This window comes from Oryx dammah, unplaced genomic scaffold (genome assembly GCF_014754425.2).
Source record: "Oryx dammah isolate SB20612 unplaced genomic scaffold, SCBI_Odam_1.1 HiC_scaffold_26, whole genome shotgun sequence".
In the NCBI taxonomy this organism is placed as follows: Eukaryota; Metazoa; Chordata; class Mammalia; order Artiodactyla; family Bovidae; genus Oryx; species Oryx dammah.
Window position 1 is genome coordinate 85095844 of NW_024070210.1, and position 18575 is coordinate 85114418.

The window sequence follows — 18575 nt, forward strand, 5'->3', positions numbered from 1 at the left end:
TGCACTATGACTGGGTCCTCCATGCATCAGTTACAGCGCAGGTGCTCCTGAGCAGCACTGGGTCCTGTAGCTGTTTCGGCTGGTGGACGAATCTCTGCTCCGTCAAGCCATTATTCTCTGTATTTGCCTGTTGGTCTCTGTATTCTTGGGAGCAGTGGTTTACTGTATCCTCCCTCTCTTAGGGATCCCAAAAGCATTGTTGGTTGTTCAATCTGTTCAGCTTTTTATATGTTGTCAGGACAGAGTAATGCTTATATGCAGAACTAGCAACTGGAAGTCCTGTGAGAATCTCAGGGCGATCCTTAACAGGTAGCCAGAGCTAGGAAAACTGATGACCAGTGCCAACAACCTCTCCAACAGGGAAGATCACTGGCCACCAGGGGGCACCCACACAACACCAATGGCTCCAAGAACATCAGGCTAGATTCTCCCAGATTAAGAAATTCATCTCTTCGGTGCAAAGTTTAGACACACACATTAGCGCTTTAAATGCAGATCCATCAAAGATCATGACGGTTATATGAATAGTGATTCAAACATAAAAAATAATAAAGAATGGCTCTCACTCTGAGATTTGCCTCAGTCCAGGATACCTAGAGTTTTTCTGTTTGCCATTTTCTGATAAAGTTTACTGAGCTAGGCTGAGGATGGGTCTTAGGCTTGAAACTTGTCATGTGGAAAAGCTGGAAGGGAGTCTTGGAGGCAGGGTATTACCCTGTGGCTACTGCCTTGCCTGGATGAGGCAACATGAGGTTTTTTATTCTTCTCCAACAGACAGCAGAATGAGCTCTGTGGACTGCATTGTTTTGTCTTAACACAGTGGATGGCGGGAAATTCTTGGTTAGAAGCCTGTGGAATGGATAGGCCTGGGAGGCAACAGCTGTCTTTCCTTTTGCCTACCACAAAATCAAGCCCATCCTTCAGTCTTAACTGCTTGGTCTCAAAGTTTAAGGCAAGCACTACTCAGTTTGTCACCTTCAAGACGCAGCTCTATGCCCAAAGGTTTATGTCCTCAATATGAGCCATCATGTTGCTAGCAAAAGCATTATGCCAGGATGCCCAACTTTGTGCCTGATTATTCTACTATCATATCTTCAGCGCCTTCCGTGGGCCAGGCCTATGTGAACGACTTGAGTATGCCCACACATTAACTCCCTAGACTGTGAATACCAACCTGCAAAATAACTATTACTAGCCCATTTTACTGGAGAAGGCAATGGCACCCCACTCCACTACTCTTGCCTGGAAAATCCCATGGGCGGAAGAGCCTGGTAGGCTGCAGTCCATGAGGTCACACAGTCGGACACGACTGAGTGACTTCACTTTCACTTTTCACTTTCATGCTTTGGAGAAGGAAATGGCAACCCACTCCAGTGTTCTTGCCTGGAGAATCCCAGGGATGGGGGAGCCTGGTGGTCTGCCATCTATGGGGTCACACAGACTGAAGTGACTTAGCAGCAGCAGCCCATTTTACAGATGAGGAAACTTAAGCATGCATCTTCTGATTCTGAGGCCATGGATATAACCAAGTCAGAGAGACCTGGGATCAAATCCATGCCACTGACAGGCTGTATAAACTTGGCACACCTGTCATCTTCCTGAGGTTTCATTTTTTTATCTGTAGGATGGATTGTTATAGAAATCAGACAACGTACAGGAAAGTATCTAGTAAGGTACCCAAACATGGTAGGCACTTCATAAATTATCTGTTCATTTTCCCTTCCTCCTTTATTCTTTCCAGCTAGAATAAGGTGGGTGATCAGATGTGAGCTCAAAAAAGGAGTGAGGTCCACCATTCCAGCACCTTTGGCGTACTCTGAGCGCTCAGTGCTAAGCTACATGGTGACACTCCTTTCCTGACTGGACAATAAAGCCCTTTCTCACATGTGCCTTCTAGTAGATAAAAAGGGAAGTACCAGAATTTCCACATGGTGATCGTGCTGAGCTACTGAAACACTTTTACCAAGGCAGGAAACTTCTTCCCAGGAAATCCATAGTTTTTCAAATGTCCGGCATGGTTTGAATGCCCAGAGGCAGGAGATGGACTAGCCCAGCCTGAGGTCAGGGTCTTCCATGGTGTTCTGCTTGCAAACCCCTAAAAGAACTGTATACTTTAAAAAAGTTGATCTCAAAAACTTTTGTTATTTCTTGCATATCACAGAAGTTGACATTTTAACAAAAAACTCACATTCTTTTAAATACACACAATGGAAAATAAATACTATGCAATTTGATTCCCATTGTTGTCCATTTAAAACATGAATGAACTCATCTTTAACAGTCAAAAATTCCACATAATTTTTTTTCTTGAACTCAGAATTTTGCATAAAAATAGCTTTATATCTCAAAGTTTTAAAAACTGATTACCTTATCACCCTTATCTGCAACTAAGACATGGGAAAATTGATTTAAATTTTTTAGTTTCAAATAACCATGGAGCTCTAAATGTTAAAAAATAATTCTAGATCGAGTTATCATTGCCATTAATATTAGTATATGCTGTGCTGTGCTTAGTTGCTCAGTCGTGTCTGACTCTTTGCAACCCCATGGACTGTAGCCTGCCAGGCTCTTTTGTCCATGGGGATTCTCTAGGCAAGAATAATATTGGAGTGGGTTTCCTAAGCACTCCTCGAGGGGAAATTCCCAACCCAGGAATCAAACTGGAGTCTCTCACATTTCAGGCAGTTTCTTTATCATCTGAGCCACGAGAAAACCCAAGAATACTGGAGTGGGTAGCCTATCCCTTCTCTGGGGGAAATTCCCAACCCAGGAATCAAACTGAGGTCTCTCACATTGCAGGCAGATTCTTTACCAGCTGAGCTACCTGGGAAGCCCCTAATATTAGTAAGAGCCTGGCAGGCTACAGTCCATGGGGTTGCAAAGAGTCAGACAGGACTGAGCAACTAAGCACAGCACAGCACATGCTAATAATAATAACAATGATAACTCAATCTAGAACTCAGTCTCAAACTGTGGGAAATTCTTTCCCTTAGAAGAAATGGAGCAGCCCTCATAATCAACAAAAGAGTCCAAAATGCAGTACTTGAATGCAATCTCAAAAATGACAAAATGATCTCTGTTCATTTCCAAGGCAAACCATTCAATATCACAGTAATCCAAGTCTATGCCCCAACTGGCTGGGATATGCACCAACCAGTAATGCCAAAGAAGCTGAAGTTGAATAGCTCTATGAAGATCTACAAGACCTTCTAGAACTAATACCCAAAAAAGATGTCCTTTTCATCATAGGAGACTGGAATGCAAAAGTAGGAAGTCAAGACATACCTGGAGTAACAGGCAAATTTGGCCTTGGAGTACAGAATGAAGCAGGACAAAGGCTAACAGAGTTTTGCCAAGAGAATGCACTGATCATAGCAAACACCCTCTTCCAACAACACAAGAGAAGACCCTACACATGGAGATCACCAGATGGTCAACACTGAAATCAGACTAATTATATCTTTGTAGCCAAAGATGGAGAAGCTCTATACGGTCAGCAAAAACAAGACCAGGAGCTGACTGTGGCTCAGATCATGAACTCCTTATTGCCAAATTCAGACTTAAATTGAGGAAAGTGGGGAAAATCACTAGACCATTCAGGTATGACCTAAATAAAATCCCTTATGATTATACAGTGGAAATGACAAAGAGATTCAAGGGATTAGATCTGATAAAGTGCCTGAAGAACTATGGATGGAGGTTCGTGACATTGTATAGGAGGCAGTGATCAAGACCATCACCAAGAAAAAGAAATGCAAAAGGCAAATGGTTGTCTGAGGAGGCCTTACAAATAGCTGAGAAAAGAAGTGAGAGGCAAAGGAGAAAAGGAAAGATATACCCATTTGAATGTAGAGCTCCAAAGAATAACAAGGAGAGATAAGAAAGCCTTCCTCAGTAATCAATGCAAAGAAATAGAGGAAAAGAACAGAATGGGAAAGACTAGAGATCTCTTTAAGAAAATTAGAGATACCAAGGGAACATTTCATGCAAAGATGGGCACAATAAAGGACAGAAACGGTATGGACCTAACCAAAGCAGAAGATATTAAGAAGTGGCAAGAATACACAGAAGAGGTACACAAAAAAGATCTTAATGACCCAGATAACGATGATGGTGTGATCACTCACCTAGAGCCAGACGCCCTGGAATGCGAAGTCAAGCCTTAGGAAGCATCACTATGAACAAAGCTAGTAGAGGTGATGGAATTCCAGTTAAGCTATTTCAAATTCTAAAAGATGATGCTGTGAAAGTGCTGCACTCATTATGCCAGCAAATTTGGAAAACTCAGCAGTGGCCACAGGACTGGAAAAGGGCAGTTTTCATTCCAATCCCAAAGAAGGGCAATGCCAACCATACAATTGCATTCATCTCACACACTAGCAAAGTAATGCTCAAAATTCTGCAAGCCCGGCTTCAACAGTATGTGAACCGTGAACTTTCAGATGTTCAAGCTGGATTTAGAAAAGGCAGAGGAACCAGAGATCAAATTGCCAACATCTGTTGGATCACAGAAAAAGCAAGAGAATTCCAGAAAAATATCTACTTCTGCTTTACTGATTACGCCAAAACTTTTGACTGTGTAGCTAACAACAAACTGTGGAAAATTCTTCAAGAGATGGGAATACCAGACCACCTGACCTGCCTTCTGCAAAAACTGTGTACAGGTCAAGAAGCAACAGTTAGAACTGGACATGGAACAACAGACTGGTTCCAAATAGGGAAAGGAGTACATCAAGGCTGTATATTGTCACCCTGCTTATTTAACTTAGATGCAGAGTACATCATGCGAAATGCCAAGCTGGATGAAACACAAGCTGGAATCAAGATTGCAGAGAGAAATATCAATAACCTCAGATATGCAGATAACACCACCCTTATGGCAGAAAGTGAAGAAGAACTAAAGAGTGTCTTGATGAAAGTGAAAGAGGAGTGTGAAAGAGTTGGCTTAAAACTCAACATTCAGAAAACTAAGATCATGGCAAATAGATGGGGAAACAATGGAAACAATGACAGATTTTCTTTTCTTGGGCTCCAAAATCACTGCAGATGGTTGACTGCGGCCATGAAATTAAAAGACATTTGCTTCTTGGAAGAAAAGTTATGACCAACCTAGACAGCATATTAAAAAGCAGAACATTACTTTGCCAACAAAGGTCCATCTGATCAAAGCTGTGATTTTTCCAGTAGTTATGTATGGATGTGAGAGTTGGACTATAATGAAAGCTGAGCACCAAAGAATTGATGCTTTTGAACTGTGGTGTTGGAGAAGACTGTTGAGAGTCCCTGGGATGGCAAGGAGATCCAACCAGTCCACCCTAAAGGAAATCAGTCCTGAATATTCATTGGAAGGACTGATGCTGAAGCTGAAACTCCAATCCTTTGGCCACCTGATGCAAAGAACAGAGTCATTAGAAAAGACCCTGATGCTTGGAAAGATTGAAGGCAGGAGGAGAAGGGGACGACAGAGGATGAGATGGCTGGATGGCATCACTGACTCGATGGACATGAATTTGAGCAAGCTCTGGGAGGTGGTGATGGACAGGGAAGCCTGGCGTGCTGCAGTCCACAGGGTCACAAAGAGTTGGACATGACTGAGAGACTGAATTGAACTGATTAGAAAAGGCAGAGACTTTAGATTGAGACTAGGATCAACACAACTTCTGTTCCTCTCTCCATCTCTATGTAAATCATTAGAAAATATGTTTATATATATATATCAGTGGGTGGAAATGGGAGAAATTTTACTACATAATTGTAATGCAGTCTTTCAAACAGTCTTAAGTTATATATCAAAATCCCATCGTCATCTAATGCCATGCTGTGTCCCTAACACATATATGTCTAACTAATGAAAAACACAAAGCCTTGACTTCAATTTACAGGTTCTTGATTAATATTAATAACTAATACTTCAGAGTACCCTTTGGTGCTCTGGAGGCAAAGAACCACAGTGAGAAGGGAAAAGGGTGTACAAAGTCCCTTTCTTCTGTGAAAGTGAGTGAGGCAGGATTATAAAGGAAGATGAAAGGAAAAGATTCATGATGCAGGGGCTGTGGCCACACTACAAGGCAGATATAGGGGCTCTGTTTTCCTGTTGACAATGAGCTGGACTAGGGACATGGACTTGTACTATGGAAAGGGAAATAGACCGAAACAGTTTTATGTAAAGCAGAAGTGGACAGAACTACAAGGGTAAATAGACAAATCTTTTATTTCAATGGAATATTTTAGTATATTCATCTCAGTAATTAATAGGACAAGCAGACAAAAAAATCCACAAGGGATACAGATTTGAATAGCTCATGTAACACACTTGACATAATGCCCATGTGTAGACCCACAACAGCCATCTGCAAAATATACATTCTTCACATCACACCTGGAATATTTAGAAAAATTGCCTGTACAGTAAGGCTATAAGTCAATTTCAAAAGGATTAGCTATAATGCCATTGAGATAGGAATCAGTAATAAAAACATAATGGAAAATCCATCCTCCCCTGTGACACATTGAGAGAAGAAGCACAGCTGGTGACCTCAGAGATGTCAAAGCTGTAACTTCTTCCCATGGGAACATATTAGAATGCATCTGAGGATCTGTCCACTCAGAGTCCCAGAATTCTTAAGTAATCCTCAATCCAAATCAATAAGAAAACATAAACCCAGTAGGGAAGTGGGCAAAGCCTTGAGGAAGGAGTTGCTCAAATGAAGAAATCCAAAAGTCCAGTACACATAGGTTCAATGTGAGGAAAATGTAAAGTAACATCACAGTTAGATATCACAGAACACTGGTCAGATTGGCAAAAATTCTAATGACTATCAAGAAAATCCACTCCAGAATTCTTGCCTGGAAAATCCCATGGACAGAGGAGTCTGGCGGGCTACAATCCATGGGGTTGCAAGAGTCGGACACGACTTAGCAACTAAACCACCACCACCATCATCAAGCCAATGAGAGTAATTTCCTACAGTTCTGGTGGGGAGGAGAACTGGAGCTTAACTTCAAACACCAGTTTAGCATGATCTAGTAAACTTGAAGATGCCCACAGACCATGATTCAGCTGTTCCGCTCCCTGAGAAACTTGTGCTCATGTGTCCTAGGAGACATACACAAGCATTGTTCACGAACGCCCCATACCAGACAACCCAAATGTCCATCACCAGGAGAAGAGGCAGATAAATTGTATTGGAACATCCAAAAAAATGCAATGCTACACTGAAATCTATGAATGCATATTACAAAGTTCAAATGAATCCAGTTTACTTTTCAGGTAGGCTACAGTCCGCGGGGTCGCTAAGAGTCGGGCGCGACTGAGCGACTTCACTTTCGATTTTCACTTTCATGCATTGGAGAAGGAAATGGCAACCCACTCTAGTGTTCTTGCCTGCAGAATCCCAGAGACAGAGGAGCCTCGTGGGCTGCCGTCTATGGGGTCGCACAGAGTCGGACACAACTGAAGCGACTTAGCAGCAGCAGCAGCAGCAAACTCTACTGAACCTAACATACATACAGAAAGGTACACAAGTTACCATTATACAGCTCAATGGATTTTCACAAAGTGAACATAGTCATGTAACCAACACCCCAGAAGCTATCTATTACCCCATTAGATGATGAGTTTCTTTAGAACAGAGATAACAATCTCTTATATTTTCATTATCTTTTGATTTTACTAATACCTTTTGTATACTCTATCTCATTTAACCCTCATAATAATCCTAAATGTAGACTAAGCAGGTATTATCAATGCGTCTCTCTGTTGTGGAAATTGACTCTCAAAAAAGCTGAAAGTCTTGGCCAGTGAGGTGGATACCAGATGGGCCAAGATGAGTATGCCCGGATCTCCTTGGCCTTAATATATCAGTCTTTCTCCTACATGATACTGATCTGGTCAACTGGACTTATTAGCCTCCAAACAGCATCTTCCAGTTCCGACAACCCATGATGTTTTGGGGTCATAGACTTCAAAAAGGAGTTAAATATGACCTATCTGGGACCAGAGGGAGGCAAATGCAATATGGTTTCCCTGCTGGTTCAGCAGTCAGGAATTCACCTTTCAATGCAGGAGATGCACATTTGACCCCCGGGTCAGGAAGATCCTCTGGAGAAGGAAATGGCAACTTACTCCAGTATTATTGCCTGGGAAATTCCATGAACAGAGAAGCCTGGCTGGCTGCAATCCATGGGGTTGCAGAGAGTTGAACAAAAGAAAACTGAGTACTGAAGAATTGATGCTTTTGAACTGTGGTGTTGGAGAAGACTCTTGAGAGTCCCTTGGACGGCAAGGAGATCCAACCAGTCCATCCTAAAGCAAATCACTCCTGATTATTCATTGGAAGGATTGATGCTGAAGCTGAAGCTCCAATCCTTTGGCCACCTGATGCAAAAAAAAAAACTGACTCATTGGAAAAGACCCTGATGCTGGGAAAGATTGAGGGCAGGAGGAGAAGGGGACGACAGAGGATGAGATGGTTGGATGGCATCACTGACTCGATGAGTTTGAGTAAGTTCTGGGAGTTGGTGATGGACAGGGAAGCCTGGTGTGCTGCAGTACAAGGGGTCACAAAGAATCGAACACAACTGAGCAACTGAGCTGAACTGAATTAGTGACTAAACAACAACAACAACACAGTGTAGTGTAACAAGCAGTCCTTGATTAAACAATGTGCTCCTGGGCTTGGGAAAAGCTCCTAGAATCCTCCGTTTTAGTGCCAATGTGCTATATTTTTTCCCCTTTTTAAAACTGAAATATAGTTGATGTACAATATTATGTTAGTTTTAGGTATATTACAGTGATCTTACATTTGCATATATTTACCACAACAAGTCTTGTAACCATCTATCCCCATACAATGTTATTACATTATTGACCATTTTGCTTATGCTATATATTACATATTCGTGATGTTTATTTTATTACCAGAGATTTGTGCCTCTTAATCCTCTTCACATATTTTGGCCCCCCCCCACTTCCTCTCTTCTGGCAATCACCCATTTGTCCTCTGAGTCTGTTTTCATTTTGTTTCATTGGTTGGCTCGTTTTGTTTTTTAGTTTCCACATATAAGTGAGCTCATATGATATTTGTCTTCATCTGACTTGTTTCCTTAGCATAATACCCTCTAGGTTCATCCATGTGTCACAAATGGCAAGACTTGATTCTTTTTTATATTTTTTTCTAGTATTCCATTGTGTGTGTGTGTGTGTATGTGTGTGTGTGTGTGTGTACATACACATACCACATCTTTTTATCTATTCATATGTTGATGGATACATAGGTTGTTTCTGTATCTTGATTGTTGTGGATAATGCTGCAGTGAACATAAGGGAACATATGTCTTTTCAAATTAGTGTTTGGGGTTGAAAAATACCCAGAAGTGGAATTGCTGGACTGTATGGTACTGCTAATATTTTGAGGTATTTCCATACTGTTTTCCATAGTGGCTGCACCAGTTTACATTCCCAACAGTGCATGAAGTTTCTCTTTTTTCCATATCCTTTCCCACATTTGTCATTTATTGTCTTTCTGATTATAGCCTTTCTGAAAGGTGTGGAGTGATATCTCATTGTGGTGGACAAAATTCTTTTACATGTTATGTTTTGAGTAACAATTCATGAATAATATATAATTTATTATATGTAAATTATACCTAAATTAAGTTGATTTTCTATTAAAAAAAAATGATTCATACCACTGGTAGCCCCTTGGGTGGTTAGTGCAGTCTGAAACTTTCTCACTGGTTCAGTAGTGGCCACACAATGGTAGACTTGGAGTCCAGGGCAAGATCTATGACATGACAACTTTAACTGAGGCTCAAGAAAATACTTGAATAAACATAAATTTACCGCATGCATGAGAAGAATCAATCAGTATGCCAAAGATGTCAATATTCTTTAATTAACATGGGTTTTTCATCTTGTATGTGTATAAACAGGCTGGTCTAGTTTTTTTAATTTTAGTTTTCGGCTGCCCTAGTCTTCGTTGCGGTTCCTGGGCTTTCTCCGGCTGCAGCAGGCAGGGGCTACTCTAGCTGCAGTGGGCAGTCCTCTCATTGCAGGGGCTTCTCTTGTCACGGGGCATGGGCTCCGGGTGCGCAGTCTTCAGGAGCTGTGGCCCAGGGGCTCAGCAGTTGTGGCTCACGGACTCTAGGGCATCGGGTTCAGCAGCTGTGGGGCACAAGCTTTGTTCCCCAGCAGCATGTCAGATCTTCACTGACCAGGGATCAAGAGTCTGCGTCCCCTGCACTGCAAGGTGGATTCTTAACCACTGGATCACCAGGGAAGCCCTTAGTTTTTACCTTGAACAATAAGGCAATAAGCAAGCAATAATATTCAGAAGAATTCTGATAAAAATAATGAGGGACCAACATTCCTTTCACTTATTTTAATATAGTAATTTAAAAGGTGGTACTGAAATCCATGGAAAATAATAGAAGATTCAGGAGATCTAAATAAAAACAAAAAATGTGGTAATAATTATAGTTTATAATTGTAAATATAAATATAAATAATTATAGTTACAGTTCTAATCAGTGGGGAAAATATGAATTATTTAATAAACGGTATTGCAACATTTGGGTAGCCATGCAGCTTACACAAGGACAAATGACAAATGGATCAAAATGTATGCATAAAAATGGAAGAAACAATCAAAGTACTAGAATAAATAACGATGAAAAAATTTCAGTGTAAGAGTGAGGAATCCTTTTCTAAAACACAAATCCAGAAGCCATGCAAAAAGTAGGGGGGATACATATACATGTACATACATATATGCATATATGATAAACTTGACTACACACACACACTCAAAATACCATGAGAAAAATAAACATGCAAGTGCCAGAAATACTCAAAGTACAACCCAAAGTAACATATAAAGCACTGGTAGGCAAATAACTGAGTATAAAAATGGATAAAGGATTTAAACAGATAGTTCAGAGATAAATAAAAATGCATTAATCTTAGACATATGAATCTATGCTTAACTTCACTCTTATTAAGGAAAAACAAATTAAAATTCCACCAAGATATCATTTTTAATCTAGTAGGCTGGCAAAAATAAAAAAAGATTGATAATACACTGGGATGGTAAAGATTCAAAAAAAACAGTTCTTTCACACAGTCTTTGAGGGACTGAAAACTGGCATTTATGGTGGATAATTTGGGCGGGTCATGGTGGAGAGGTCTGACAGAATGTGGTCCACTGGAGAAGGGAATGGCAAACCACTTCAGTATTCTTGCCTTGAGAACATCATGAACAGTATGAAAAGGCAAAATGATAGGATGCTGAAAGAGGAACTCCCCAGGTCAGTAGGTGCCCAATATGCTACTGGAGATCAGTGGAGAACTAACTCTAGAAAGAATGATGGGATGGAGCCAAAGCAAAAACAATACCCAGCTGTGGATGTGACTGGTGATAGAAGCAAGGTCCGATGCTGTAAAAAGCAATACTGCATAGGAACCTGGAATGTCAGATCCATGAATCAAGGCAAATTGGAAGTGGTCAAACAAGAGATGGCAAGAGTGAACGTCAACATTCTAGGAACAGCGAACTAAAATGGACTGGAATGGGTGAATTTAACTCAGATGACCATTATATCTACTACTGCAGGCAGGAATCCCTCAGAAGAAATGGAGTAGCCATCATGGTCAGCAAAAGAGTCCGAAATGCAGTACTTGGATGCAATCTCAAAAACAACAGAATGGTCTCTGCTCGTTTCCAAGGCAAACCATTCAATATCACGGTAATCCAAGCCTATGCCCCAACCAGTAATGCTGAAGAAGCTGAAGTTGAACGGTTCTATGAAGACCTACAAGACCTTTTAGAACTAACACCCAAAAAAGATGTCCTTTTCATTACAGGGGACTGGAATGCAAAAGTAGGAAGTCAAGAAACACCTGGAGTAACAGGCAAATTTGGCCTTGGAATGCAGAATGAAGCAGGGCAAAGACTAACAGAGTTTTGCCAAGAAAATGCACTGGTCATAGCAAACACCCTCTTCCAACAACACAAGAGAAGACCCTACACATGGACATCACCAGATGGTCAAGACCGAAATTACACTGATTATATTCTTTGCAACCAAAGATGGAGAAGCTCTATACAGTCAACAAAAACAAGACCAGGAGCTGACTGTGGCTCAGATCATGAACTCCTTATTACCAAATTCAGACTTAACTTGAAGAAAGTAGGGAAAACCGCTAGACCATTCAGGTATGACCTAAATCAAATCCCTTATGATTATACAGTGGAAGTGAGAAATAGATTTAAGGGCCTAGATCTGATAGATAGAGTGCCTGATGAACTATGGAACGAGGTTCGTGACATTGTACAGGAGACAGGGATCAAAACCATCCCCATGGAAAAGAAATGCAAAAAAGCAAAATGGCTGTCTGGGGAGGCCTTACAAATAGCTGTGAAAAGAAAAGAAGTGAAAAGCAAAGGAGAAAAGGAAAGATATAAGCATCTGAATGCAGAATTCCAAAGAATAGCAAGAAGAGATAAGAAAGCCTTTTTCAGTGATCAATGCAAAGAAATAGAGGAAAAGAACAGAATGGGAAAGACTAGAGATCTCTTCAAGAAAATTAGAGATACAAGGGAACATTTCATGCAAAGATGGGCTCGATAAAGGACAGAAACAGTATGGATCTAACAGAAGCAGAAGATATTAAGAAGAGGTGGCAAGAATACACAAAAGAACTGTACAAAAAAGATAACCCAGATAATCACGATGGCATGATCACTCATCTAGAGCCAGACATCTTGGAATGTGAAGTCAAGTGGGCCTTAGAAAGCATCACTATGAACAAAGCTAGTGGAGGTGATGGCATTCCAGTTGAGCTGTTTCAAGTCCTGAGGGATGATGCTGTGAAAGTGCTGCACTCAATATGCCAGCAAATTTGGAAAACTCAGCAGTGGCCACAGGACTGGAAAAGGTCAGTTTTCGTTCTAATCCCAAAGAAAGGCAATGCCAAAGAATGCTCAAACTACCGCACAATTGCACTCATCTCACATGCTAGTAAAGTAACGCTCAAAATTCTCCAAGCCAGGCTTCAGCAATACGTGAACTGTGAACTTCCTGATGTTCAAGCTTGTTTTAGAAAAGGCAGAGGAACCAGATATCAAATTGCCAACATTCGCTGGATCATGGAAAAAGCAAGAGCATTCCAGAAAAACATCTATTTCTGCTTTATTGACTATGCCAAAGCTTTTGACTGTGTGGATCACAAGAAACTGTGGAAAATTTTGAGAGAGATGGGAATACCAGACCACCTGAGCTGCCTCTTGAGAAACCTGTATGCAACAGGTCAGGAAGCAACAGTTAGAACTGGACATGGAACAACAGACTGGTTCCAAATAGGAAAAGGAGTACATCAAGGCTGTGTATTGTCACCCTGGTTATTTAATTTATATGCAGAGTACATTATGAGAAATGCTGGACTGGAAGAAACACAAGCTGGAATCAAGATTGCTGGGAGAAATATCAATAACCTCAGATATGCAGATGACACCACCCTTATGGCAGAAAGTGAAGAGGAATTAAAAAGCCTCTTGATGAAAGTGAAAGAGGAGAGTGAAAAAGTTGGCTTAAAGCTCAACATTCAGAAAATAAAGATCATGGCATGCGGTCCCATCACTTCATGGGAAATAGATGGGGAAACAGTGGAAACAGTGTCAGACTATCTTTTGGGGGGGCTCCAAAATCACTGCAGATGGTGACTGCAGCAATGAAATAAAAAGATGCTTATTCCTTGGAAGAAAAGTTATGACCAACCTAGATAGCATATTCAAAAGCAGAGACATTACTGTGCCAACTAAGGTCCATCTAGTCAAGGCTATGGTTTTTCCAGGAGTCATGTATGGATGTGAGAGTTGGACTGTGAAGAAGGCTGAGCACCCAAGAATTGATGCTTTTGAACTGTGGTGTTGGAGAAGACTCTTGAGAGTCCCTTGGACTGCAAGGAGATCCAACCAGTCCATCCTAAAGGAGATCAGCCCTGGGATTTCTTTGGAAGGAATGATGCTAAAGCTGAAACTCCAGTACTTTGGCCACCTCATGTGAAGAGTTGACTCATAGGAAAAGATTCTGATGCTGGGAGGGATTGGGGGCATGAGGAGAAGGGGATGACAGAGGATGAGATGGCTGGATGGCATCACGGACTGGATGGATGTGAATCTGAGTGAACTCCGGGAGTTGGTGATGGACAGGGAGGCCTGGTGTGCTGCAACTCATGGGGTCGCAAAGAGTTGGACACGATTGAATGACTGAGCTGAACTGAACTGATAAAAATCATGACTATTCGTACCTTTTGACTTACAATTTTTCTCTTCTCAGAATTAATCCTTGTAAATATTTTAACACGTGGGAATTAATACTGTACCAGGTCATTCTATACAACATAGTAATATCAAAAGATCAGAAACCATCTAAATATCCATCAATAGGTGACTGGTTAAATAAAATATGATACATACATACAGCAGAAAATCACATAACTGTCAAAAATAGTAACAAAGCTTTTAATGTACTAATATGAAAACAAACCTGTCCGAGATAAATCAAGTGAAAATAGTGTAAGACTATGTACATGGTATTCTACCAGGAGGCTGCCAGGGATAGAAAATAGATACTTGTTGAGATACACATATATGTATGCATATAAAATCTCAGCTAGTCACAAGAACTTGACAATAACATTTGCCTCTGGAGAGAGGGATGGACTGGGGGTGGGAGGGAAGCGTTTTCCCTGTATTACCATTTATTGCTGTTTAATTCCAGACTCCGTCATTGTATCACTTATTCATAAACATTTGTTGTCATCATTGCTTAGTCGCTAAGTCATGTTCGACTCTTTTGCAGCCCTACGGACTGTAGCCCCTCCGGGGTCCTCTGTCCATGGGATTTCTCCAGGCATGAATACTGGAGTAGTTGCCACTTCCAATCCAGGGGAATCTTCTCGATCCAGGGATTGAACCCGCATCTCCTGCACTGGCAGGAAGATTCTTTACCCCAGAGCCACCTGGGAAGCCCTCATAAACATTTAAATATATGAAAATAAACATAAATCAAAGAGAACACAGGAGGCCAGTGAACAGAGCAGAGCCTACCAAATTCGACCAGTAGCCCCTGTGTAAGGCTGAGACTGAGTCAGCGGGTAAAGACAATGAGGTCTGGTTGCATGTCAGAGAGGGTCCCCTGCCAGGCTCAGGTTGGAGGGGGCTCTCCTAGAGAGTGACTGAGTGTTCTTGATCTGCCACCAGACCCATGGGCTGGAGAAGCCACCACTCACTGTCTGTGCCCCACCTAGCTGGACACTGTGTGCCTGTGCACGAGTGACAGGCTCTCGGGTAGGGCTCCTGACACCTGAAGTGGGCGCTCCCGCTCCAGCGGCTCTGGGCTTCTGTAGTACAACCACCCCTCCCCGAAGAGGACTGTGCACCCAAGGACTGCACTCCCGGACCTTACCAGCCTCTGACTGGTGCCACTTGGTTCCTCCTTCTTGGCAAAGGTCACCTCACGAGAAGACCCGCTTCTTTGGTGTGGTGAGAGCATTTACTATCTAGTCTTTTTTATGTTTTAAATTTTTTTTGGAATATAGTTGCTTTATAATGTTGTGCTAGTTTCTGCTGTGCAGCAAAGTGAATCAGCTACGTGCGTGTGTGTGTGCTAACTCACTTCAGTCGTGTCCAACTCTGTGAGACCCTATGGACTGTAGACCACCAAGCTCCTCTGTCCATGGGATTCTCCAGGAAGGAATACTGGAGTGGGCTGCCATGCCCTCCTCCAGGGGATTTTCCCAACCCACGGATCAAAGGCGCATCTCTTACGTCTCCTGCATGGGCAGGCAGGTTCTTTACCACTAGTGCCACCTCTTTTTTTTTTATTTTCCTTCTTTTTTTACTTTCCTTCCCATTTAGGTCACCACCGAGCACTGAGTAGAGTTCTCAGGCTATACAGTAGGTTCTCATTAGTAATCTTTTTTATACACAGTATCAAGAGTGTATATATGTAAATCCCAATCTCCCAATTCATCCCAATCCACCTTCCCCCCTTGGTAAGATCTAGTCTTTTACCTCCTTCCAACTGCACCCCTGCAGTGGTCTCCAAGGGGCTGACACTTGCGGGGTGGGGTGGGGGGCGGGTCTGGCTCACCGAATCACGCAGCAGACTCCCCATTATCCAGTTTCAAAGGCTCACTCTTTCAGGATAGATGCAAAGCTGCCTTAGTTTTACCCCATACAGAATACACAGAAAAATCTGCCTGCCTCCTGGAATAGCCCTGGCCTAAACCACCCACCAGGGGAGCCGCGGCAGAGGGGGTTGCCCAGCATCACAAGCTCTGTCGCCTCTGCTAGAAGCAGTGGACTCCATCTGTAGACACTGCTGATGGACCTCTGTCCTCACCCACCAGGCTCCTCTGTCCATGGGATTCTCCAGGCAAGAATACTGGAGTGGGTTGCCATTTCCTTCTCCAGGTGATCTTCCCAACCCAGAGATCGAACCCAGGTCTCCTGCATTGCAGGCAGACGCTTTAACCTCTGAGCCACCAGGGAAGCCCTTTCACCTACCTCACTGGGCCCTAAATCCTTTTACTGTCAAATTTCAGAGACACAGAATTAGATTAGTGATAATATTCAGTTCCTATCACACCGATACCATGACATCCATGTGTTCTCCAGGGGACTCCCAGGAGGTCAGGGATGAGAGGCGTCCCCATGACCTGGAGCAGTGACAACTGGGCCCCGGATGGTTTCCTTGCTCCCAGATCACGGCAATGCACTGAAGTTTACAGACACTGGGCTACACAGATCTACAGGCTATACTATCTCCTTTTAGCTTAAGTAACCTGCCCCAAATATGGTAAAATTGGGCCTACAAAAGGACCTTGGATCAGAGATAACACTAACAAAGCAAGCACAACTCAACAACAACGAAAAAAGGGGGCAAAGCTGACATATCTCCTGGGAATTTACAAGGTTTGAATCAGCAACCATCCAATAATCAGGTCTGACAGTCAGGCAAAAAGGCTTGAATTCATCAAATGTATCTAATTTATACTATTAGAAGTATATTAATTTACACACATTATTATTAACTATCAACATCACCTCAAGTACACAAATGTAAAGCAAGACATTTCAATAGCTGTGTGCACGTTGGCTTAGGGGAAAAAAGACATCAGAAAATTTCCTTTTTAAAAACAATCTCAAAATAATCTTTCATGTTAATAGCAAGATATAAATTATTCAATCTTGATTACATTTGACTTAACAGTATATGATATATTGTATATAGATTATTGCTCCAAGTTGCTAAACATTTCCTGATTTTATTTCCAAAAAGACTTCCTAGTTGAAAAAGAAAAACTTTAGAAATAGTAAATGAGAATTAATGCCAGGGTGTTCTGACTATCTTGCATCTGATTCATGAAACAAAAGAAAGGCTGTGTTCAACTCTCAAAATTTGGTGCCAATATTGCATATTCAACAATCTACTTAGAACATCCATTTAGCAGATAATCTATAATAAAGTGTATAGTTTTTTAATCATTGTTCAATGCCAGGCCATGAGCAGAAAATTAAAATAGTGAGAATTATATTGTTGTTTTGAAGAGAAGAAATTGTCTTAATTATTTTTAAATTACTCCTTCACAAAATAGAAACAGAAATTCATTCTGTTGTATTTTTTAGAATCCAAACCCAGAAAACAAATTTATATGATAGGTGAATTATGTACTTAGAAACAGCTTAAATCTCAGAATCATTACATTTAAATCATTAAATGTCAAAAATCATATAAATACCTTTACTATCTGGCTTCAGAAAAGTATTTTGTTGTTCACTGAGCTGATCAGTCCACAGTTTAATATGACCAGATATCACCTCCTCCTCCTATTCAGCCTGCCAGGGTAGGAATGATGACTCTCTTCTTGCATGCTTATGCCACTTCATACATAAATATAATATGGCACTGCCCACAAAGAGCCATCATCATGGCTCATTTTGCTTTGCAGCTGACTAGATGTAATTCTTCTCAGGCTGAATCCACTTTTCATTTTTTCCCTACATCTCCCAGAGTGACTGATGTACAGTAGACATCAGTGAGTATATGTAAAATTAATGTATCTTACTGAACTATCTGTACCATTTCTGAGGGTATATATTCTGTACTTGGGTATGCTGGTCCAACCTATCTACCAAGTGATCTGCAAGACTAAGTCTTCAAGTGGGGCTCAGAGTAAGAGCAAATTCTTTAGCAGGTACAGGCTGTCACTCAGGCTTATGACACAACAGATTCAGTGGTACTCAAAGCTTTATTTATTTTTGGCTGTGCTAGGTCTTCATTGTTGCATGCAAGCTTCCTCTCATTGCAGTGAGCAGAGGCTACTCTCTAGCTGGGAGCACAGGCTGACTGTGGTGGCTTTTCTTGTTGCGGAGCACAGACCCAGTAGTTGTGGTGCATGGGCTTAGCTGCCCCACAGCATGCAGGATTTTCCCGGACCAGGGATTGAACCCATGTCCCCTGCATTGGCAGGTGGTTAGTTAACCACTGGACCACCAGAGAAGTCCTCA

At 41.7% G+C, this 18575-nt stretch overlaps 1 protein-coding gene across 1 annotated transcript in view; it reads right to left on the bottom strand.

Annotated features, from left to right (window-relative positions):
- The window catches only part of LOC120853743 (sperm equatorial segment protein 1-like), an 83424-nt gene extending 67245 nt beyond the window's left edge, over positions 1–16179 (bottom strand). Inside the window, exon 1 of the mRNA XM_040227658.1 lies at positions 16077–16179. Coding sequence (XP_040083592.1) covers positions 16077–16179 — 103 coding nt within the window. The remainder of the gene's footprint in view (positions 1–16076) is intronic.
- Between the last annotated feature and the right edge of the window lie 2396 nt (positions 16180–18575).